This window comes from Thunnus albacares, chromosome 12 (genome assembly GCF_914725855.1).
Source record: "Thunnus albacares chromosome 12, fThuAlb1.1, whole genome shotgun sequence".
NCBI lineage: Eukaryota > Metazoa > Chordata > Actinopteri > Scombriformes > Scombridae > Thunnus > Thunnus albacares.
The window spans coordinates 20,434,263-20,459,208 of record NC_058117.1 but is presented as its reverse complement, the minus strand read 5'-3'; the positions used below and the strand labels follow the sequence as shown (position 1 = coordinate 20,459,208).

Sequence of the window (24,946 nt, the reverse complement as noted above, 5' to 3'; positions counted from 1 at the left end):
GGGCAGGAACCATTTACCATACATTTTCCAAATAACGGAGTTTGTGGATTTTTTTCACCTCTTTATATTTACATGTATTTACTCGGCTCAGGGTTTCTACTCAGGTTAAACTGTTGTAAGCACACAAAATCAATGCACTGAATGCGGGCTCCAGGTCCCACGTCTTGATGTGTCACTGCTTTTAGCCATCCGCGGCTTTTGATTCTGTAAGCTTCTTTGGTGGCTTGTTGCTGAGGTAGGCACACATTGCATGCAGCAGTACAGTATGTGGTAATCTGTGAGGCTGGGCGCTGACAGCCTATTGAGCGCTGAGGGCTCTCAGTAAGCCTATTTCATGTAGGAATGTGGTTAAGATAGGGTCTTTTGCAGTCAGCGCCATCACACAATGCACAGCCCCAAGACTCTGTACCATCAGCTGCAACAGAGGTTTGGTAGACATACACATACAGTGAACCAACAATGAATAAAATAATAATGAAGCAGCAAACAGGCTGGGAGAAAGAGAGCAGGGAAAGGAAGAAGAGTTAGAAAAAAGACAGAGAAACAGGTGGAGGAGAAGAGTGACTGTCCTCCCTGCTCCTCTCTGTCATTGAGAGGACAGTAAAACCTGGCCTGTAATGAGATAACAGCACCTGTCTGTCCTCCCCTGCTCCTCTCCTCTCCTCTCCTCCTTCAGACGGCTCAACCAGGACAGATGATTTGAAAGAGCTCCAACAGCTTTTCTAAGCAGCTGTCATGCATTTAAAAAAAATCACCTTGTCTCTGGTATGCAACAAAACATGTTCCATAAATTGCTCCCTATAATTCATCGAGCAACAGAAAAATGCTTGGTGAGGAAATCAAACTGTTGCCTCCGGGGTGGAGGTGAAACCATCCAATACCGGTTATCGGCTTTTAGGTAATGTTTTGATGAAGTCCTGTACTCAGATCAATACAGAGAGCTGTTTCACAATGCCACTGTCTGTGATGATAAACTGCAGCCCGACTGAAAACTCACACTGACTGTCACTGAGTAGTGCACACCTTAGCAGCAAATAACAGGTTGTAATCATAACATCATAACACTTGCAGCTGATAGAAGACTGCTTGCGTTATTGAGTATGCTTACATACTGCAGATGCAAAGGGTGCATGGTAATAATTGTGAATGAACTGAATACACATTTCAATGGCTTGAACACACACACACACACACATATATATATATATACATATATATATATATGTATGTATGTATATGCAATAATCTGCCATAGCTTCTGTATTGTACAGTTTTTTCAGATGCATGACCCCCCTCTCTGCCACAACACAACACCACTGTTGCTATGGGATCAAAAAGATGGGGATGGATGCTGCGATGGTCACTTACATAGGTGGACTGCACTCTCTGCCAGTGTCCCAGCCCACAGCAATACATCAAGACATCCAGTTGGGGGAAGAGGAGGGGACAGGCAGACAGAGCCTCCGGAGTGGGTCGTTTCAGGCCAGGCTCACACACAAGATCCTCATGGCACAGGTGATCTACCTGATCGCCAGCTCATCTGGGAGTTTGGGGATCCCCCCAAAAAGAAAACTGAATCAATCTCTTGTGTCCGCAGGTTTTAGCAGGAGAGGACGACCTAGTGGTTTAGCGGCTGGTGGTCCCTCTAACAAGTTCTGTCCAGAGACGTCTCACAGCCTCTTCAAAGTCCTGCACTCTAAATCCTAAATCCAAGGACTGTCCCGGAGACTGAGGAGTGTGTGAGTGTGAGGTTCGAATGTCTTCTTGTGTTAAGGTGCATGTGTGCTCACCTCATCTCAAAAGAAGGGGTGGTTCATTCATCCGCCATCCTTTATTTACCCTCCAACTACCACATCTCACCCCTTTCACCGTCCCGACTCGCGCTGTCGAAGAGGCTCCCCCTCCAGCCTCCCCCGAGCTTAAGCCCCCTGTATGGTCTTCTTACAAAAACTAAATGTCATTTTCTTCCCTGTGTGTGTGTCTCTCTGTGCTCTATAGTTTCTCAGAATGATCCAGTCAGAGCTCTCGCATCACTCCACATCTGTCTATCCCTGTCTATCCCTCTCTCTCAAGCCTAACCTGGGAGTCCAGATTCAGAGATTTTTTGGCTCTGTGCTTTTTCTTTCTTCCTCCTCAAAAATCCAGCTCTATAGCTCCTCCTCCAGTATCTCTCCCTCTCACTTCACCATGCTGCTTCCCTCCCTCAAGGGTCCTCACTCTCATCAGGGGCGTTCCTGCTTACCTGAGTCACTCTTTGCACTCCTGTTGTGACTGTGTAAACACGTGCATGTGTGTGTGTGTGTGTATGTGTGTGTGTGGAGGCTGCAGCTGAAGCTCACCGCTCTCCCTCTCTCTCTGTTGCCATGCTAGAGCAGGTAACATTCGGCTAGCGCAGGAGACACACAGCCTGAATTCAAATGCGCCTCCAGCCTCTCAGATGTACAAAGCCTCCACCCCTCCTTAACAGCAAGCCCCCCTCCTCCTCCTCCCTCTGTCATCTCTCTATCTGTCCTCTCTTCTTTTCTTCTCTCCGCTATCTCATTCTCCTCATCTTTGTCCACAATGTCTGCTCCCTCTCCCTCCGCTGTTGCTTCCTTTTATGTCATTTCTCCTCTCTGCCGCGCTCTCACTTGTTTTTCGTGTTACCTTGAGAGTGGGTTGAGGAAACAATGAGGATAATCCTGCTTCTGTTCAATGCTGCAAAAATTCTCCCTCTTATGAAGCTAAATTTCATTCTATAATTAGAATCCAGAGACCTTATTTTCCTCCTGTCCATTCAGATCATTTCACTCTGTTTCCAAAAGAAAAGTGTCTATCATTTTTTAGACTAAATTTCAATCTTTTTTTTAGATAAAGTATATTCCAAGATATGCTATTATCCTCAATAAGTAGTAGATCTTAAACAAGACTAAGAATTACAGCAATGCAAGTGGCTCTTTGAGGCTCTACTAACATCAGCATGCTAATGTAAGGTTTAGAAGTTAAGTTGATTCATATATTTGACTTAACATATTTGTTTCCACAGTTATTTACATATTTAAATATATATATTAGCATCTTTAAAACAGTTATAATAATCTCCTGAATCAACCTCTGTGGTTTTCCTCACATTTACCTCAGTCTAAGTCCTTATAGCCTCTGATTGGTTAGTTCAGCCACATGCCAATTAGAAACAAGGAGGTGTTGTTGTTGTGAAGTTGATGAAGTGTGGAGAAGAGTAAAGTGCTGCTTAAGAAACTTATGCGTCTCCATCCTGCTGTTTCTTTTCATTTAGAGCGATCACACATATCTACATATTGAACCCTCATGTTACACTAACATGCTCACAGTGACAATGCTAACATGCTGATGTTAAGCGGGTGTAATGGGCTAACACGCTAAGTAGTTTAGCATTTGCTAATTAGCACTAAACATAAAATAAAGCTGGCTGATGGGAATGTCATGTGTTTTGCAGGTATATGGTCATTAGAAAAGGCACTGACCAACAAAGTAGAAGACAAATTGAAATGTTGACCTGATGATGGCGCTAGATGAAAAATTAAGGGATTAAGTTATTAAAATTTATCCAGAGGGGGACATGAATGTTTGTACTAAATTTCATGGTAATCTATCCGATCATTGTTAATACATCTCACTCAAAACCACAAATGTGAACCTCATGGTGGCCCCAGATGAAAAGTCAGGGGATCACCAAAATCAGTACAATTCATCCTCTGGGGACCATGAAGATCTGGACCAGTTTCCATGGCAATCTGTCTGATAGTTGTTGAGATATTTCAGTCTGAACCAAAGTGGTGGACTGACAGACTGACATTGTACATCCTGAAAGCCATGCCACTAGTGTGGCTAGAAATGATAACACATTGAAATAAAAATGATTGAGGATTCTCCACCAGATGTAAGAAAAGTTATAAGAATACATTTTTTTTAATATTCAGAAAATGTTTACAGAATTCCGTTGGTGGTTTCTTCGATGGGTGTTTTCTGCTTGGAAAATTTGGACTCATCACCTCAGCATTTCTCAAATCCTGGCTACCACTCTGGCATCTGTATCTTCAAAAAAGAAAGAATAAGGCAGGTTGCCGTTAAGCTGATACGCCAGATGGTTTGTTGCACAGAACCATCTGAGAAGTCATCCATGGAAACTGTTTGGAAAAGGGCAGGCACTTTCAAAAAATACTTGGAAGGTGATTGGATGAACCATCAATCTATCACCATCTATCAACTTGCCAGGCAGCTGGATTTGTGATACCGATTGGTCCGAACCGCCAGTGTTTTGGACACAGGTGCATAACTTAAAGCCTGACGAGATGGATTCTCACGTGATCCCATCATGTCGTGATCCCGCGATTCCAGCTGCCTCACAAGGTAAGGTTGCCATACTATAATAAAGAAAACTTTTACTTGGTTTTGTTGTGATTTCAACACAACTTACAATAGCACTGGCAGATTTTTTCACCATTTAAAGAAAATTAAGACTTTAAAGTCTCAATCGCAGCCAAAAATGTCTTGATTAGGATGAGATTACAGCAGTGAAAATGCTGAATATGAAGTTAAAACTGGTTGACTTAATCCAAAGCTTCTCTCAGCATGCATGACAGGTTCATTTGATGAAAAAAAGAAAGAAATGAAAGCGTCTGCCTCACAGCACTCTTCATAGTTTAACGTGGATCTTACAGACTCAGTTAAAGAGGAATGGATGCAGTCTGTTGCTTTTTCCTTTGATCATTCAGAGCATTCAGCTTATGTCACAGGAATAAAAAAAAAAGCTCCCCAGCCTGTCAACATGACGCAATGTAAAATGGCCACAATATCTCGAGCTGCACTAATGCTTTCTTGCCGATTATAGTATGAATTATTAAGGAGTAGGATGATCATGGCTGTGGGGAAATTAAGGGAAGTTAATTTTAGTTTTCACACTAGTAAATGAAAGCAGGCCAGCTCTGGTCCCTCATTGTGAATTACAGCTGCTTGTCTTCTGTCACTCCATGTGTATATCATTAATAGTGTCTCTTACAAATCTTCCCTCTCAGTGTGGCAATGCATTTCGAACTGATATAAATTTCTGTCTGATATTAACTGAATTTATGACCACGGATGCAGTATGACGTTTGCTGCTATTTTTCAAGTTCCTTCATTTTTTCTTTTTTCTGGGAGAGACAGGAACCACCGGTTTGGCAATTCCCTTAAACACTTTGTCCCGCAGCCCTGGCTCATCCATCAGACGGACAAAGACCAAGTGCTCCATGGGGTATGATTCTGTCAGACTTGTCCTGGTGGAGGACTGCCGATTATACACCAGCGTCTCTCTGTGGTGTCACTTTGGCATTCTGCATTGATACACACACACACATACACCAAGGTTGCCATCCAGTGAGTAATATGGCCATGGAATCACATAAACCATGACACTGTCTGTGCCACAGGCGAAAGACGAGGGTGAGATGCTAATTTGCAACAAACCAAGGGCAAACCAAGGAGTTGGAAGCAGCAAGAAAAAGCAAAATTATCTATTGGTTCTGTGATTTGCTAAAGAAGAAAATTGCAAGAGTAATCATGAGAGAGTGTGCATTTACCATATCCAAGAGATAAATTAAAGAAAAAAACCTGAATAAATAAGTGGAAAAATAACTGCAGATGTTTCCATACAGATGCATGAGGAGTCACTAAAGGAAGATAAAGATGACAATGGCCAAATGATCCAAGATATGGGAGATTTTGGACTGATCTGGCAGCTTGTGGTGGTTCAACACCTTACTAAGACACTTGAGGTTGTTTTTCTCTGAATTTGTCGCCCATTTGTATGTGAGCCTACATGCAACAAGTGTTATTTTTCTCGGGAGGACAGGCTCCTTACATGCTACAACAGTACGGTATGATTGGCTGCATCATGACAGAAATCCTGTGGTCATTACTGAGGGCAATTCTGTTGAGACAGTAAGTGGCATAGAAACACGTTAGGGGTAAGCCAGAGAGAGGTTACACAATATGTCAACTACCAATGCTCATATACTAACTTAAAGCAGTATTAACTGATTCTTCTGCCACTTTTTGCTATAGAACAAGTTGTAAACACACAAAATTAACATATTATCACTTATGATGTTGATATGATGAACATGTTGCTTATTTACACAACATTAGCATTCATTTGAAGTTCAATCGTGCAATATTTCTCTCATTTTATCTGTTTTTTGTCTCCATTAACTGCTGAGTGAAATATCTGGCTCTTTAATGTCTACATGCTACACTGTGTTCACCAGGTAGTCACCAACTTTGATTTTTAATATAAAAATATTGACTAGTGCAGCTTTAACCCACTTGTATTCAGTATGTTTACACCACAGTTAAAATAAAGATATTTATTTAATATGGTTAAGGTTATTTGAAATGGTTTTGAATCTTTTATATACAATATATTTGTATGTTTGTTCAACAATTTTTTGTATTATGCTGTACAAATGTGGTATGGATAAAAAAAAAAGTAGCAGATAGACATAAAATCTGGTATCAATAAATACTAAATGAATTCATACAAAAACAAAAACAATTGGTCTATACTGAAGCTGACACAGCTCTCCTCTTTTTTGAGAGAATCATTTTTTACACTTTGATTTAGATGAATGGGCTTTCAATACATTTGAAGCCATTACAATTCAAAACCTCATCATCAGTACCAGCGCGATGCTTCTCTGATGCTGCTACATACACATAAATACACCAACTGTTCAACCATCCACAATCAAAGCGGATCTTTTCATTAGCGACAGAATGTGCCACTCCTCCTCAAAACATGCTCTGACTGCCGAATATCTTCAGTTTGGTCAGGAATGTAAAGTAGATAAATGTCAGGCTCACCAGCGCATTTTTCATTGCATACAACACAGGTGTTACATAACCAAACACAACAATCAGAGCCACCCGAATTATAAAGAAAGGAAGATCCTGCAGAGCAACTCCTGCAAAAGACAACAAGGAGTTGTTAGGAGTGATGACCACGCGGAGAGTGGACAGGAAAGCGAGGATGTAGATGGGGAACACCCAGACTGAGTAGAAGACCAGTGGCTCTCCTGCCACTCTCACCATCTCCACAGTGTCTAGCCAGAACAAGAAACTATCCACAAACACCTCTGACCTTCCATCCCTCCTCCACAGGAAGCCCATAGGGCCAGAGTAGTATCGGGGGCGCGAGGATGAGGAGTACAGGTAGGCGGTGCTGGATGCTCGTGAGCTGAATGCTGACCGGCTGGGCGAGCCATTGAAGTCCTGCCATCTGCCTGAGGCGCTGCCGTTCCTGGTCTCTGGATGGCCATGGGTCAGACCGTTCTGGCCTTCATCAGATTGCAGCTGGCTTGATATGGTGGTCACCTGTTCCAGGTGGGTGAGGGTGAGACCTGCCATATCGAGGTCACGATCCAAGCTGTCTACTGCAAATGACGAGAGCATACAAAACACCAGCTGTCATACTGCACATATAATATACATGTATATACATTTAGCATAACCATAACCCTGGTCCTTGTCCTTAGTCTTAGTGACTGTTGTCAGTGTATGTATGTTGTGTTATGGTCACCTCTGTTAATTCACCAGTTGTGTAATGTTATTGCTCATGACAAAAAAAAGATAACCATAACTCTATATGCTTAATTCTAGCCAATATCAACCTGAAACATATTTTAGCATCTTAAGCAGTCTAACAATAAGCTTTTTTCTACAGGAGATATTTTGACATATCACAGGAAAAGCACAGGTGTTACTAATCACATTAACAATGACTATTCCTTTCAAGTGTCTTAGTAAGCCATGACAGTGTGACAGTGAGCCAGCATGCACGATACCACGACCCTGAAATTGAAGCAGCTAAATAGAATTATAATATACATATATATAAATAATAATATAATTTTATTATTAGCACCTTTTCTTACTGTGACGTGTCAAAACGTCTTCTGTGAAAAGTGTTTCTCTGCTAGCTGTCATGTTGCTCTCCAACACACATACAGTACACCTACAGTGACAAAGAATGGCCAAATAATCAACTGCTCAACCACTCAAGATTTGTTTTACGCTCTGTAATGATAATTGAAGGTTTCAGTTTTTAAAAAAAGTTAAAAAAAAGAAATAAAGGAATACAAATGTGACGTATTTCTAGTTAATTTTTGGGTTAGCTATTGTTTTAGCACTACCTTTTTCACCTTTTAGCAGCTTTTTTGTGATCTTCTGACTACAAATTTGTAGTAGAAAAAGTTGCAGTAAACTCAGTAAACTGAAAATTAGATTTATAGATGCAACAGTACAGAGGCATTAGGGTGCTGCTTTGGGGGCTTTTGGAGGTTAATTTTTGGAGTTTTGGTTATTTTGAAAAGGTGCAGTAGGATTGTATTAGAGAGGCACATAAACTTTACATTCTGACTAATAAATATTTAGAAATTGATTTTTAGTAGTTGATTTTTAGTTCTTGCAACTAACACTTATTTTCATTATCAATTAATCTGACAAATATTTTCTCAAAAGTCTACTATCTTAGTCTATTCAATTTACCATCATATATGACAAGATAGGCAGCAAATCACATTTGAGAAGCTGGAATCAGAAAAAGTCCAGGATTGTTTCTTGAAAAATAACTCAAACGATTCATCTATTATTAAAATAGTTGCTGATTAATTTTCAGACAATCGACTACTTGTTTCAGCTCTAAAACCTAGTCTAAAGTCTAGTTTTAAAGAATGCAACAATCTATGTCAGTTCAAAGCCCTGAGCATGCACTATGAAAAACATAGTTACATTTTTAATCATGTCAGTAAGTTTAAGCCTTACATTGTCCAACAAGCCTGCAGGGTCGAATCCTCTCGATGACGTCCACACAGATGAGAGAGAAAAGCACCAAGGAAACGGGCAGCTCAGTGAAATGGTCAAACCTGTGTCTTCCGTCCACCTGCACCTACAGCACAACACATAATAAGCAAAAATTAACAAGAGAAAGAATTGATCTGCCACTTGGAAATCATGAAGGATGAAGCAGGAAGAAATGAAATTGAAACTCTTCATTATGGCATTTGGCTGGACTGAGAAAGAAGAGCTCCTGCATTCTAAATTTTATGATTTTCTTACCCCAAGATTAAGAAATATTAGATGTATTAATATGTCTTTGTGGTCAGATGCTCTTATTTATATCCTTGCTTGTCTAAGAATAAAACAGATAAGAGCACAGTGTAACATATGAGTAAACATTCCCATCTTTTTAGAGTGGTGGATGGTATTCAAGTTTGGGTTAATGGCCAACCTGTTATATTAACTGTGGGTTACTGAATACCCCGGACAGAGCGTAAAGTCTTGTGACGGGGGATTTCTCTTGTAATTGTAATGGTGCTAAAGTCCTTCTCAGCACATGAGAAAATATTTGGATGCAACTTAAAGAAATGACCCTCAAGAGACTGAAGAAAACTGGTGACAAGCAATCTCCTTCCGTCTCTGTGGTGCAATGTGCCGCGTCAACCGTCACTCAGTGAATAATTATAGCGCTCTAAACACATTCTCTTACACAAGGGAGACATGAAACAAGCTTGTGCCACAAATGGACTGTTTACAACAAATATGCCTGTTCAAGGGCCCCGTCGGAGCATGACAAAACAAAACATCAACAGGTGCTCCTCGGTGACAAGAACGATCACTCTTGATGATACTACCTTGGAGGCGGCTATTAAAATAGCAAAGCATGGTAATGTACACAGGATGAGATACGCCAACGCTGTCGGTCTCCTGGAAAACAAAATAAGTATTTTAGATCACATTTGAATAATGATCATCTCAGTGTGATGTATAACTGAAAAGTACTGATGCTATTCTCAATGTATATACTGCAGTTTATCATGTCATTTTGTGGCTGCCATTGTTACATTGATGGAAAGTTACTAAATACATTTAGTGAAGTACAGTTATGTGCAAGTATTGCCCCTTTCTACTTTCTACTCTCCACACTATATTTATCTTATATCTGTAGTTGCTTTGTAGATTACGATTACACATACAAAATATGATTCATTTACAAAATATGCATTAATAAGATTAAACTACTCAAGAAATACAAAGTAATTAAAATTATGACCACATTAACCAGCTACAATGTTCACTCCAGGGGCCAGTTTGCATCATGAGTACTTTTACCGTTGATATATAAAGTATATTTTTATACTTAAAAGTCTCAGTATTTCTTCCACCACTTCATTGCTATATCACAGTTTTTCTACTTGTCAAGTTCATTTTATATTTACAACCCAAAATCAAATTTTTGCTCGTGTTCAGCTATCTGTGCCATCTTAGATTTGATTTGTTTGAGGTAAGATCCCTTATCTGGAACATGCAGATTCTTTTATCACTGTGAAAATAATTGAGCTGTTTCTTAGCAACCGTACTTACCACTGTGTGATCTCTGTGATGAACCTGCGCTGCTGGAGGATCACATATTTAAGAGGAACCCACACCAGCAGGGTCATAGAGGTCACATAGGCGATAGAGGTCGCTACCACAAGCCAGTAAGCTGTTAGATCCCAGCCTTTCACCTCTCGTATGAGGCTGGCAAACCTCTCCATGATCACAAATATTGGCACGATCAAGGCCGCAAACTGCAGCACCTCATACAGGATGAGCTTGACTGTCTTCCCCGAGGGCATGGTCCCCGAACACCAGTTGCTGGTCTGAACTTGGAGCTAAAGACTTTGACAATCATCTGCTGCAAAAGCATCCAGTCGAGCGGTTGGACTCTGCACACTGACATTGCTTACACTGCACTGGAGGCTGTATTCTTTTATTGCTGAGGTAACGAGGTGGTCATGCTGGCCTTTTTATGAGCTTGCAAAGACGAGCACTCCCATCCCATAATTTCAAGGAGAAAATTACACTCAGCGTCCAGCTGAACTGTACACATATTCTGAAAGATAAAATACATATATTGAGACTCATGTCTGTTTTATCAGGTGTTTTTAAGATGAGCAAAATGATAAAAGAAAACAGAAACGTAAGCCTCAGAGTTGAGTTGGTGTTATGATTGCAACAAAATTTAAAACATAACAAGAAACTAAACAGTTATTTATAAATTGATAAATCCCTTCCACAGTGACATGCTCGATGGCTGCTAAGCAAAACTGTCTTGCCTTCCTCTTCTGTTGTTCACACTTCACATTCCTCCATCTGTCCTTATTGGATCTTGTACACACTGATCTCCATCTAGTGGTAAGGTAGAGGACAGTTTTTTAAAGCGTTCAAATCTTCACTGTTTCTCTGTAACACTGAATATTGATGAAATAAATTGGCCACAATTGCAGTTAAAGTTCAAGAGTTTCAAGTCTGTCTTAAAACAACAGTCAGGTGCCAAAATGAACATTTGAATAGGTTTTTCTTGCCATAATCATTCCTCTTGTTCATACTGGCCATTAGAAAATCCCTTCATAATGCACTTATAATGCTAGTGATGAAGGCCAAAATCCACAAGCTTCCCTCTGTGCAAAAATGTATTTCAACATTTATCTGAAGCTAATATGAACCTTCAGATTCCATCTAAACTCCATCTAAATGAGTCAAATCAAGTAGATATCTTTCAACATTTCAGTCTTTTTAGTGTCAAAGTCCCTCTTTTTGTTACCATACTTTCACCGCAGCTCAACAGAGAAACACAAAGAGGGAATTTGATGCTAAAAAGACTGTAAATGTGGCAGATATCCATTTGATATGACTAACTCAGTCTGCTGAAGTCTCATATAAGCTTCAGATAATCTTTTAAATGCATTTTTGCACAAAATGACTGTGTGGACACTGTGTGGATTTTGGCCTCCATCACTTATACTAAAAGCGCATTTGAAGGGGATCTTTTAATAGGCAGCGTGAACAGGAGGAATGATTACAGCGAGGAAAACCTCTTTCAGCACGTGACTGTTGTTTTGAGATAGACTTCAGAATATTGAACCTATCTTTTAACACTCAAAACCTTGTCTAATCTTTTTCATCAGGACGGTGCGGTTGCGGTTTGAGCAGACTGAACTGACAGTGTTGTCAACATGAGCAAACAACGTTTTGTTTATTTAAGTTTTCTCCATAAAAATGTCTAACAGGTTTTTTACATTTTGTAGTCTTTTCTTGTTATGCTGTATTTTTATTCCTCAATAAAGTACATTTTAAAACAAATTATTAAATAACTAGTAAGATATACTTTGGATACATTTTGTACCATGAATTGTGCATATGATATTTTGATGTCTATATATATACTTTGCTCTCTGTCGTATTTTCCATTTGTCTGATGAAAAACATCAAAAACATTGTTTTCTTCAGTCAAATACATTTTTTGGGAGCTGAAATCCGCCACGCAGACACTCACATCCTCAGTCAGTTTTTTCTCTCTCAACATGAGCAAACAATCCCACAACTGTCGTTATGTTTTTGGTGTAAGAAAATTACTTGACATAACCTTTTGCAGCTGAGCCTCACCTACATTTACACCAGTAAGAAATGCTGACAAAAACACAAATACAGAAATCTCTAGTGTGAAATAACCAAAGGTGTTCTTCCTTAGACAGAAAATAGTGAGTTCACAAAGGACCCCATCACTCAGCACAGTCAGAAGCTGATTGAGAAAATAGTTGTTTTTTTTTTTAAATAAAATACCTCATCATAAAAACAAAGTGTCCAATTTCATCTACAAAGTTCCCTAAAAAGCACATGAATCAAGGAAAACAACAGCATACATATTATTCTGTACATTTGGCCTGGTTTTATTGTGAATACCAATTAATAAGTATGGTTAAAAGAATACATACAAACAGCAGGGTACAAGTTTAGACAGAACCTTTACAATAATGATGTTGGTTTAAAACTTAAAAACAGGCAGCATCTCAATCCTGTACAATAAAGTTACATCAGAGCTGCAGTGGTGCAACGAGATGTTAGATTTTAAATGTCGTGTGATGATTAACTGGCTCCTGGTCCCGTGGTCCCCAGAATAGCTGCTACTTTGATATTTTTGACCCTCTTTATATTCGACAGATTCGTATCATTTCACTGTAGCATTTAGTTGAAGGCAGCGAAATAGGATTCCTTGTCTTGGAAATCAACTTATTAAATGCTAAAATCAAGCTCTGAAGGATAAAACGGCCTCTTGTTTGCAAAGTCCTGGTTACTGAGCTTAAATTGAGGGCTGTTTTATATTCTTAAGGCGGCACAGGGATGGCAAGGAGTAGAACATTTGAAACAGAAGATCTCAAGAGAAACTAAAATGACACAGATTTTAAGTTAGATCAACACACCAATTTGCCCTGCAATTGGAAGAAATTATTTAAAACTGCTTCATATCTCCTTCATTTAGTTTCAGTCAATATTATACAACAGATAAATTATTTTTCATCAGGTTTTTGCAACCCAATCAGTATTTGCAAACATGACCTCTTTCCCAAAGACCTTTAAACATGTCGATGCAATATGAGCAACTGAGAACTAAGAGTATCAAAAAGGTGCTTTCATCAAGCATCATTTTCTAATGAATAACACAATATGAAAAGAAGACTTTATAAAAGCTTTGATCATGAATGCTTGAAATAAGAGTCACTGTTAACTGATAACTTAGACAGACATTGGGGAAAGAGGTGTCTACAAATCCCAACTGCGGGATCATAGAAACCTTACTTCATCTCTGCCTCAGGTAGAATTTGTTTTAGTGTTAACATAGCTCTGAGAACGGACAGGTTTTGAAATGCGTGGGGAGGTTCGATCAGTTTTCACATTACCATTTGAGCCTACAGTACAATAAGCATGTATCAAACACAGAGAGAATAGTCCATGTTCTCATGTGAGCGATTTAAATATACAACTAAGATGGGCAGAATATCACATATTCCGCTTTTCTTTGAATACATACATCCTGCACTGCTTCTCCATTTAAAATAGCATAACAATAATCAAAAACATAAATTAAAATGCACTACAAAAACATAGTATTCATTTTTCAACACTGACTAAGGAGATGCTTTAAAAGACACTGGGGGGGGGGGTGTGTTCAAAGAGTTCGCCCCCTTAGTAGCCAAGACTGTGGTACGAGTCTGTTAGTGCAGCCCCACGATGGAGACAGAGCGAGCCCCGCGTCCACCAACGAGGATCCAGAACTGCTCGTTTTCAAAAGGAGGACTCTGCAGTATGAAGTCAATCATGTAAAAAAAAAAAAATAAAAAAAGAAAGAAAGAAAGAAAAACAATCTTGTTCTCTGACATGTGAGCATTTTTTCACTTTGTTCTCTTTGGCTTTTACACCTTTAATTCATCGGAGACGTCATAACTGCAGAGTTCACCTTTAAGGCTGAAACACCTGGGAGCAGCGCTAACACACAGACCACCCATGAGGTCATCATGTGGCTTCACTACTAGTTCAGTACAGTATATACAAGAGTCATGTGCATGCTTAATTTCCTCTTGCTTCTTTTCCCTCCAAAAAAAAAAAGTGTCTTCAGTTTTCAGTACTTCTAAAAGTTGACAACATATACAGAATGTAGTAGCCTAACGTTTTCAGCGTTGCTAAAAGTCCTTTTCCTCGTTTGAAAAAAAAAAAAAAAAAAAAGGTGAATGCGAGTCGACGCCCCCCTTTTTTTGTGACGTGATTAGCTGTAGTTATGTAAGTGGGTGAGAAGGCTGTTGTGAATTTCTCTCCGTGTTAGTGTGTGAGTGAAGGTGAGGTGTGAAGGTCACGTACTTCAGAGGATGTGTGAACCAACCGGTGCAACTGTGTTTGTGTGCATTTTCACTGCTGTACACCTGCCTGTAGTGTGACTGAATACCGTGTGTGTAGCTCCAGTGTGCGTGCTGAGGGTGGTGTGAGGGGAATGCTTGTATATTTCACACTTGATCAAATAGTAATCGGACAAATATTCTGTGATTAGTTTTAAGTGGCTACAATTACACTTGTTTTTTTGTAATAGTCTTATGATAAAAAGGAAGTAATTAATAAAAAATTGACAATGCTCATATTGCTATGACATCTAGTTTTAGAAGTGATCAGGCACGAGTGATGTCTAAAACATAAATAAGTGCAACTGAGGATGAAAGTGCAGCTGAGAGCTCCTCCACATCTTTACATCTGAATCGTGTAAAGACATGGAGGAGAAGAGTGAGAATGAAGAAACATAATCAAATACAGTCCTAAAAGAAAGTTGTGGCCATTTTCAGACCATACTGTGATCACTTCTAAACCTAGAAGGACAAGTGTAACTGTATATTTAACTTTATATCTGCCTGATAAAACAATGCAAAGTATGCCAAGTATGCCAGGTATCAATGTCAATCTCCTCTATCTTCATTTTTTCCATTCATCTGGTGTTCGATGATAAAAGAAATTATAAAACACAATCAAAGAAATGGAAAGAATGATTTACAACCACTATTTGATCAGGTCTGGTGTGTGTGTGTGTGTGCATTTGTGAGTGTCTGCGTGAGGATAACGTTGAGCTCGGGTGGCCCTATAGCAAGGCCTTTTCTGAGTAGGGGGCCTGTGGGGCTTCTGAGGAAGGTGCTATGCTCTGGCCAGAGGGGGTACTGTAGTTTGGCGTCTGCGTCATGCCTGCGGGATTTGTGCCAGGGGCGGGGCCAGGGGCGCTGGCGGCGTTCTGGTAGGAGTGAATATCTGCTGGGGCCATGCTGCCCGGGGCTGCAGTGTAGGCTGGCGGCTGGCCCATGTACATATGGACATCACTATGGAAAAGAAAGAAACGGGAGTAAATACCACACTACAGTCAGGTGGAATCATAAATATTGTAGATACAAATAATGGCTAGCACTAATATAAACAACAGTCATGTCATACTCACAAAAATAAATCGCTTCTCTACGGTTTTTCAGTCCTAGTAGTTACTGTCAGTATAACTCAACACTTCCTAGATGCTTCAAATAAAAACCTTCCGAAGGACAGTTGACATCTTTAGGAAGTGTTTTATTTCATTGATTTATTAGAGAAAAAAAAGTGGTGAGTATAACATGACTGTTGTTGCACTGAGATAATTAGTGCTGTGTAATTTACATTATATTAAATTTATCAAGACAACCGGTAGACATGGCAGAAGCTTTGAGTTTTCATTATAAGAAAACAGCATCAACAGAAAAAAGATAAGAAAGCAGGGAGGCTTTTCATTAAATATATGAAATATACTCAAAACAGGAGGAAATACATAGAATACAAGGTATGTAAACAATTAAAAAAGTAAATGAGATGGTGTTGAGCATTTTGTTGCTGTTTTAAGTTGGGCAGACTCTCTTTTCTTCCTCGTTAAATAGGACACAGAGGAGAGTGAGTGAATTCTGAAACTTCAAAGAAAAGAAAACCACAAAGTTTGATAATGTTGGCAGCTTTCTAATGCACATTAGTGCTCCAGGAAACCAAGCCTCTAGCGTGTGTGGAGCTCACCTGGGGGCTGGCTGGCCGGGCATTGGGGTTCCAGCTTGAAGCTGCTCCATGGGAACAGTGTAACCCTGCACCGCGGTACCGCTCATGGCGTACGAACCTGATGCAGGCTGACCAGGGTAGACCTGGAGTCACAAACATGTACAGAGCAGTGTTGATGAGGGGGTGAGGTCAACAGCAATTTAGAGTAGAATGTGAAATAACAGGTGGATAACAAAGGCGCATTTCTGTAAACCACTTAGTTTTCTTCTCTTTTCACTTCCAACGTGTTGCTACATTACTCAAACGGAGAAAAGTTCATTTAAAGTCTCTCTACAACAATGAGACTGTAATTCATGGGTGCCTGAAGTCAAACATGCTGATTTAAAAAGGTAATGGTAAATTTGAACTGGGAGAGCTGTGAGAGAACTGGGCAGTTAATGTTTTTTCCCGCTCATCTTAAGTCAAATCAACATCAAGATAGTTTCAGTGAGATTTGTGAGGTTTGTAGATATCAGCTTTAATCTCATTAGAGCTCAAAGACATTTAGTTAATAGCATTTATACTTTTATACTTAAGATAATTTGTACACATCCAGGATTTTGCACACAAGCTTCACTCAAAACATTCACACATTTGGAAACCTTATTCCTACGGTGGAAACTTTTCTGCTAGTCGAGGTAACATTTTTCGTATCCACACGGGCAAAAAATATCACTGTCACAGGGTCACATCTATGACGAGTTGACTTCACCTGTTGTGCTGCGTTGGCAGGCTGCTGCATGTAGTACTGCTGGCTCTGCAGCTTGGCGTACATAGCGTAGACTGGATCTTCGTTCATCAGCTTGGCATACAAAGACAGAGCTTCCATCACCTTGACATTCAGCTCTGACAGCTCTGAGTGCTTCCTGATGTTGCAAATCCACACACACACACATACACAGATGTTTACTGAAAACTGTATTTAATGAACACTTGAAGTACAAATGTTTTAGGTTAAAATTCTTCACTTTTTTTTATCTTTTAACATTCTGTAGTAGCAAAACATGTCATGATGTACCTGTCTATATCCTCCAACTTCTGGTCAATGAGTGGTCCCATTTGATTGCAGGCACCTGATCAATAAAAATAATTAGTTAATGATGTCATCTCTAGTCAACATTAGTCCAATTTTACAGGAACAAAAAAAAAAAACAGATTTGTCTCTCGAGAGTTTACCTTCCAACTGTAATAACTCAACGCTGTCTGACTGGTTGTCTGTAGGATCCGCACTCTGGATCATCTGCAGTAGCTGGTCCATTTTGTCCTGAAAGGTTTCAACAAAGTTTATGTGATGACACTCTCCACATGCATGTGTTTATTGTCTGTCGTTATGTAAAGAGAAAAATCTCCAGGGTCATTTATTTTCCAAAACAGAAAACCGATTTTGAGTCTGTTGCTATGCAGTTTATGAGTAGATGACATTTCTGAAATGGCAGAGCCTATTTTGGAACAAACTCTTAATTAATTAATACGCAGTGACATGTTAATGAGGCTGAACAAGCTTAGAAAACACACAGCGGGGAACTTACCTCATCTATATATACAGGCTCTTGCTCAGGCTCTATGGTCTCCACCTGGATGTCCTCGCTGAACTGTACCGACTTCTTCTCTGTCTTCACTGTAGATTTCCGAGCGACGGCGGATGCGGCAACAGCAAAACAACGCAACAGTAGCAATCAGTTACACACACACACACGTAAGAGGTCAGGATGTGCTGACTCGATTATTATTTGCCCAGAACATTGTACAAGATATCAGACCAAAATAAAAGTAACTATCTGATAAAAGTTAATGTTGCGAGAAGTAGCAACACATAACAGTAGCCGCGGCATTTGGCTGTTGTCCTCATGCTAGCTATGTGGAGGTATTTTTCACAAACAGAGAAAAAAAAAAAGGCAGGATGGAAGTGATCATTATGAGTTTTTTGAAGGTCAGAAGCAGCATCGGAAGTTTCAACATCATAAACTAAATAAAACACTTGCAGAGGCTTTATGCAAAAGAATATGACAAAAAGCTACAAGCAAAAAGAGATAAGAAGAAGAGTCTGCTAGAGCAACAAGCATTATTGGGAGTAATGAAGATGTATGAGAAGAGAAAAGTGTGAAATCTATCATCCTGGATGACCACCCCAAAGCACATGAATTCCTTCCAAAACACTTGAGAAACAATTTACAGTTTTTACAACTGGAATCTGGAGCTCAAACGTCCTATATTATGAGAACACCTGAAAGCAAAACTGGATAGATGTTTTGCTTCGGAAAAAAAGAGAGACGTCCCAGGCTTAACAGATTTGTAGCGGCACGCAGTAGAATCCTTTGAGGCAGCAATAAGGAGATGTTAAATGCATGGTAAATCAAAAAGAGCAAGCGAATGTCAGTATATGTAACTGTGCCAAGAACATGCAAGCTGCATATAAATGGCTTATTAAAAGCTGAGAAGATATTTAGAAGGAATAAAAATAATTCAGATCGGTGACAGTATATGTAAAATTGTGGTAAATAAGTTGTATCAACACATCTCTAATAAGAGGAAAGTTCATGCAGGGTTGTTGTTTACTATATGTGTGACTCATATATTCTTTTGTAGTTCCCACCCTAAGATCAATACAGCAATATTGCTAATGGACTAAATGGGCTGTCAAAGAACTGCAGATAACATAAGTGGATAAAGTGTATGTGTGTGTGTGTGTGTGTGTGTGTGTGTGTGTGTGTGTGTGTGTGTGTGTGTGTGTGTGTGTGTACTCACTCATCTCAGGCTCTGCAGTGAGGTCAGCAGTGACAAAGTTAGAGGGGAACAGCCCCACGCCCTGGTATGTTTCCCCTTTCCACCAGTTGGGGTCACTGAAATAAGAAGGAAATCCAAACTCAGATATGAACAGAAACTACAGTTCATCTTTTACCAAACGGATTTGAATTGTTGTCTTTTTATATGTGATAATGTGATACTCGAGGAGCATTTTTCTTTTGAACTGGTAGATTCAGTGCTCTGCTGAAGGGCATTTTAACAAAGAACAGTCAGCCACCTCAGAGCGCCAGCTAACTGCTCTAAATCCTCTCAGTTATTTGACAAATCCTTGTTTGCAGTGTGTGCTTATTACTACTTATTTGTTTGTGCGTGCGTGCGTAGAAAAGTTCACCTATCGTCCAAGATAGTGATGATTTCTCCTGATTTGAAAGTAAGTTCATTGTCCTCTGCGGCCTCGAAGTCGTAGATGGCACGGACTTTTCTGCCGTCGGACTTGTGTGAGGAGAGCAGACTGGATGTGCTGGGGTAGAGGCTTGACAGGGAGGTCTGGGGCTGCTGACGTTGCTCCTTCAGTGACAGCTCAATAGCTGCAAAACAAAAGACACGGATATGTGTAACTGTGTTTGCGCCCTTGGAAGCCTTTGCTGAACATCTGCAATTCATTAATCCAGTGTAATGTGTGTTTTTTACACACTATTAATAAAAGAGCTGCATGCATGTTTCAAGGACTATGTCTCTTTGAATACATTTCTCTACTGATGGCTTAAGACTGCAGAACTAGTATAAGTGTTTTGGTTATGTGCAAAAATAGTCACGCTACCACAAACTAGTAATTTCCTGCCCAGAGGTTTCTTTTTTTACCTTTGGCCAGGTCTTCTTCTTCTTTTTTGTTTGTTGAGGTGGAGGGATCCTTTGCCACTAAAGCAGGGCTTGCTTTTGCTTGCTCTGCAGCCTATAAAAAAAAAAAAAAAAAAAAAAAAAAAAAAAAAAAAAAGATTACCACATACTTTTCAGCGAGTCATGATTTAGAAGAATAGTAGGATGTCTTCTTGTTTAACCCCAAATTCTCTGATTAAATAAAACAATAAAAAAATACTTCATCTCATTTAAGATCAAATATTCTAAAGCTCCCAAAGTCCCCGATCCATTCAACCATGCAATTCTACCTGCGACCCCACAGCAGGGAAAGTGACACCCTGCTCACGTAGGTTTTTGATCATGGCTGAGATCAAACTGAGTTGGGGATCATTGCGGAAGTCCTCTGCCCACTCCACCATCAGTGCCTTCAGCTTCTCACATACTTTGGGGTGGCCCTGGGGTAACAAACATAAAAAAAAAGCAGCACTTCATGAGAACAAGAACCTGGAGGCAGCGTGGCCTAATTTCAATTCATCAGAAATAACTAATTAGGTTTATCTGGGTAACACACTACATGAAAGTGACCACATACCTTGTTTAAGACGTTACTGACTTCGCTGGCGAATTCTCTGGAGCACACCTCCAAGTGGAATATCTTCCCACAGTTTGAGACACAAGCACCAAGGAGCTGTGAGGACAAAAAGTGCAACTTTGCTAATTAATTTATAACAAAATGTGGAAAACATGTAGCAGCTTTTAGGATATAACTTATCACAGAATAAGCTTGGTTACTCCATTAGCTGACATTTCACCTTCATGAACTGAAGCAATTCGTTATACCAAATGTGGCTGTTTGTTTACAGTCTGCTTACAGTCAGTGCCTGCATGGCCACGTGGGGATCCTTGTGGTTCACTCTTCTCATTATGGAGCGGAGGCATTCTTTAGGCCTGCGACAGATTAGTAGAAATCAATGGTTTGTAGAGATGAAACTGCTTAACAAGCACCAAACAACAATCCAGGTATGTCAAGTAAAATATGTCACTAGAGAAGTTCTTAATGAAAATGAAGGCATCAATATTTGTCTTTGAATTCCTGCACACTCGTGTGCGTCAGGCTGAATATGAACACAGTTAACTAACCCAGTGCGTGACTGCCCTATCTTATCACATATGTCCAGAATGAGGCCCCAGTCCTCAGCTGTGTTCATCTCACTGGTTGCTTTCTCTGTGGGAAAGAAACACAACAACTGGTGTAAGCAGAAAGGTTAAAACTTGCATAAGCACAATTTTTGTGACTTTATCTTTAGAGACAGAGATTAAAAGGAGAGGTCAAGATCCTCCTCAGATCAGAAATGATTAAGTTTCAAGAAAGTCTGTGAAAACAACATCAATATTGTGTATAGTATGCACACTTACACATCAGTATAAACATTAGAGATAATAACAATACACAAGCCCTGCAGTAAATACCAATGTGGTAAAGCTCATAATGTTCACTTTGTGTTGAGTGTTGGAGGTGTTGAGTCAAGTTAACTATTTGAGGCTGCAAATGTACTGTTAAGAAAAATATAGTGATTTGTGTCTTTCATTCAGTGTTGGTTTCTCTTTGCAATTGCAAGTTTCCCGCTTGTCAAATTACACATAGTGTTTAGAGCAGCAATTCAGGCAACTTTCTGGCATCTGTTGCAAGCGGCCTCATATTGTCATAAAAATGGACTGATGATATGGTGATTCTCAGATCTCTTATTAAGTTAATATCAAGAACTTTTCAAAGTTCTACATATATTCTACATATATTTGGCTGCCTTTGCGACTACGAGGTACAGTCGTCACTCCTTGAATTGCTTTTGCATCAGTTACAAACACTGCAAAATGAGGATTTATGACAAAGGCAAAATCTAAAAAAAAATAATAATAAATAATATAATATATATATATATATATATATATATATATATATATATATATATATATATATATATATATATATATATAGGATGACAAATATAGGATGTTGTTGTTAATGTTGAAACTCTTTTAGAGCGCTGTTGATTTAACTTTATGGACATTATGGAGCTCCAGGTACTTGTCAGGTGCGCTCCTCGGGGGAAAAGAATCAGAAGTCAAAAAAAGCTCTGAAAGAAGTGTCAGAAATCCTCCTCCTTTTTATGAAATTACATGGCTGAGCACAAAGACAGACGTTTCGGCACAGATGCCTTGTTCCTATACCGAATGTGCTGCATTTATGCTGAAACGTCTGTCTTTGTGCTCAGCTATGTATTTTAATAAAAAGAGAGATTTCTGACACATCTTTCAGAGTGCTAAAGCTTTTTGACTTCTAATATTTAGTCCACCCTGATTTATATAAACAGATGCTGATGCATCAGTCACAAACAATGCAACATTGTTTTGTGGCTAGGGCAAAATCTAAAAATAATATATACCACGAAAACTGCAACTGAAAAGAAAAACTGTCACAAGTAACCAAGTAAAATGATCAGCAACACTGCCAAAAAGATACCTGAAGGCATTTTTAGTCAAAAGGTAATTACCACTGACACTGAAAACACAACTGACAGTTCTATCATACACATTATAAGCTCTACCAAAGTAGCATTTAGAGTCAGCATTGATGGTTATAGTGTTGTATTGCATAACGTCAGTGAGGTGTTTGTGTACTTTGTCCACCCCCGTGCACTGTAGGTTACATGTTAATAAAGTGGTTAACCACCTGACACAGAAAAAAGACAAGATAGCAAACACAGCGTGACATTATGGTTTCACACTCAACCACATCCTCTTTCACTTCCAGTAATGGTGAATATGAGGCTCATTAGATTGGTTATACAGCAGTTGAAGGAAAATAACCGCCTGTGGGCCAAATCTGGCCCTCCAACAAAAATATTTGGCCCCATAACGAAACCTGAAGTTTTCCCTCTTATAGATGACATCAAATCTTTTACCTGACTCTTCCTAAATCTACAGTAGATAACGATGTAAACACAAAGCTCATGTAAATCCTAATATATATATGACCTTGAACTTACCAGATGAATAACACAGGTAAACAACATAATTTGGTCGATCTGAGCAGAACAGATTTGTGTCAGTAACAGCACTTTGAAGTCACGAAGCGGCCTACTTTTTATTGTGTGTGGATAAGTTATCAATTACATTTCTTTTTTCATAGTGTGACAGAGGATATTTTCATGTTTATGAGTATTTTCTTTTTGCCACATGAGTATTAGTATAAGCTGCTGTCACTATAGCAGCCCTCACTTCCTGATAGGAATTATGACAAATGCCCTGAGATACAACCCTAAAACTGTTTTATTAACCAATATTGTTCTTGAATGGATTAAAATAAATGAATAAACACAACATTTGGCTGCTACTAGCCATTTTTTCATTATTGATTAATACATTTATTGTTTTCTCGATTAATTGATTAATTGTTTGGTCCATAACATATCAGAATATGGTGAAAAATGTCAACCAAATGCTTTCCAAAGCCAAAAGTGATGTCCTCTTGTGTCTTGTTTTGTCCACAACCCAAAGATATTCAATTTATTATCATAGAAGACTTTAAATAAACAGAGATTATTCACATTATATAAACTGGAATCAGATAATTTCTTAAAAAATGACTCAAAAGGAGTTGGCCATTAATGACTGAGCCTAATTGCTGACTCCTGATTAAGGGAGGGTAATGCAATAATGAGGGAGAAGGCTAGTTAGCGAGCTACTTCAATTAGCGGATGACAACATCAATATCCCACGTTTATTATCGGTTAACCGAACCAAAAAAACGAAAAACTATAAGATACACATGATGTGACTTCAAACATTAATATTACATGTGTGGTTTACTTTTCAAATGGCGCAAACTGTGAACGTTTTCAAGGCTTTTGGATGCTATCCGCCAACTAGCTGCTCATAAGGATGCGAGCTAACGTTAGTTAGCTGAGATAGCTGGCGTACGATTCACAACAAACTACACATATTCACCAACAATTAACATGAAGCGAAGCATGTCAGTTAATCAGCCCGGAGTGCAAGCCAGCTATAACGCTAAAAACATCAGCATCACAGCTCCAGAGGCTAACTAAAAAGGCTAAACACAAACAAAGCTGTCTGATCACAGCTACTTCAGCTAGCCTCCAGCTCTGATTACTCACCAACATCTTGGTCAAATGGGTTGGTCGCGAAGAGTGGCATTGCTGGTGTTTTGACAGCAACAGATGTCGCCTTCCCCTGTTATTTTCTTTCCCCGCTGTGGTTTATTTCATGCGATAAAAATGCATAGTAACGGCAAACTTCATGAATGTCAAATGTAAGCTGCCCCCGGACTATATTCTACACAGTCACTGCTTCGCTAGACGGCAACAAGCGAGGCATTCTGGGTAATGGAAGCAGATTGTCCGGTGTCAAATAAACTGCTGACACCAGACACAAATTGACATTCACAGTCATACACCTGTTAATATGTCTGACTTTACTGCACACTGCAGAAAATGAACCGCGAGCTACAAATTGTCTTTGCAGTAAAAATAAATAAATATATAAATAAATACAACATGTCATCATCAGGTGATGGTGGTCATGTGACATGGGGCGGATTTAGTGATTTGGGGGCCCCAAGCAAACTCTGTCTTGCTTTATTTTCACCCTTTCTCTAACTAAATGTTGGTATTGGCAGTGGTAGAAGAAGTACTCAAAACTTCTTTCTTAAGTAAAACTATTAATAGGACATGGTAAAAATACTGTGAAAAGTCCTGCATTCATTCATTTTTTACTTAAAGGACCAGTATGTAGAATTTAGTGGCATCTATGGGGCAGACTTGGCAGAAATGTAATACAATATTCATAAGTATGTTTTAATCAGTGTATAATC

At 39.3% G+C, this 24,946-nt stretch overlaps 2 protein-coding genes and 2 long non-coding RNA genes across 5 annotated transcripts; 2 read left to right on the top strand and 2 right to left on the bottom strand.

Moving 5' to 3' along the window:
- The first annotated feature begins 4,221 nt into the window (after window positions 1-4,221).
- On the top strand, window positions 4,222-7,243 carry LOC122993510. Of its 2 annotated transcripts, none has more exons than XR_006406397.1 (3): window positions 4,222-4,368; window positions 5,164-5,251; window positions 7,156-7,243. It is a non-coding gene; the product is annotated as an uncharacterized LOC122993510 (long non-coding RNA). The 2 variants fall into 2 exon arrangements; XR_006406396.1 differs by having other exon boundaries at window positions 5,160-5,251.
- On the bottom strand, window positions 6,348-10,894 carry tmem236 (transmembrane protein 236). Its single transcript, XM_044367723.1, has 4 exons — window positions 10,417-10,894; window positions 9,687-9,759; window positions 8,818-8,941; window positions 6,348-7,427 (listed from the first exon to the last, which is right to left on the bottom strand). Exons 1-4 carry the CDS (start codon window positions 10,668-10,670, stop codon window positions 6,787-6,789), a joined length of 1,092 nt encoding a protein of 363 aa, XP_044223658.1. The 5' UTR covers window positions 10,671-10,894; the 3' UTR covers window positions 6,348-6,786.
- LOC122993511 lies at window positions 7,303-14,574 on the top strand. Its single transcript, XR_006406398.1, has 2 exons — window positions 7,303-7,377; window positions 12,003-14,574. It is a non-coding gene; the product is annotated as an uncharacterized LOC122993511 (long non-coding RNA).
- On the bottom strand, window positions 12,744-24,466 carry stam (signal transducing adaptor molecule (SH3 domain and ITAM motif) 1). The gene is made up of 14 exons (XM_044367721.1): window positions 24,231-24,466; window positions 21,193-21,277; window positions 20,925-21,000; window positions 20,645-20,740; window positions 20,361-20,507; window positions 20,056-20,146; window positions 19,586-19,781; window positions 19,195-19,289; window positions 17,979-18,067; window positions 17,626-17,713; window positions 17,468-17,522; window positions 17,162-17,315; window positions 16,432-16,553; window positions 12,744-15,722 (listed from the first exon to the last, which is right to left on the bottom strand). The coding sequence occupies exons 1-14, from the start codon at window positions 24,268-24,270 to the stop codon at window positions 15,491-15,493; spliced, it is 1,566 nt and encodes a 521-aa protein (XP_044223656.1). The 5' UTR covers window positions 24,271-24,466; the 3' UTR covers window positions 12,744-15,490.
- Between the last annotated feature and the right edge of the window lie 480 nt (window positions 24,467-24,946).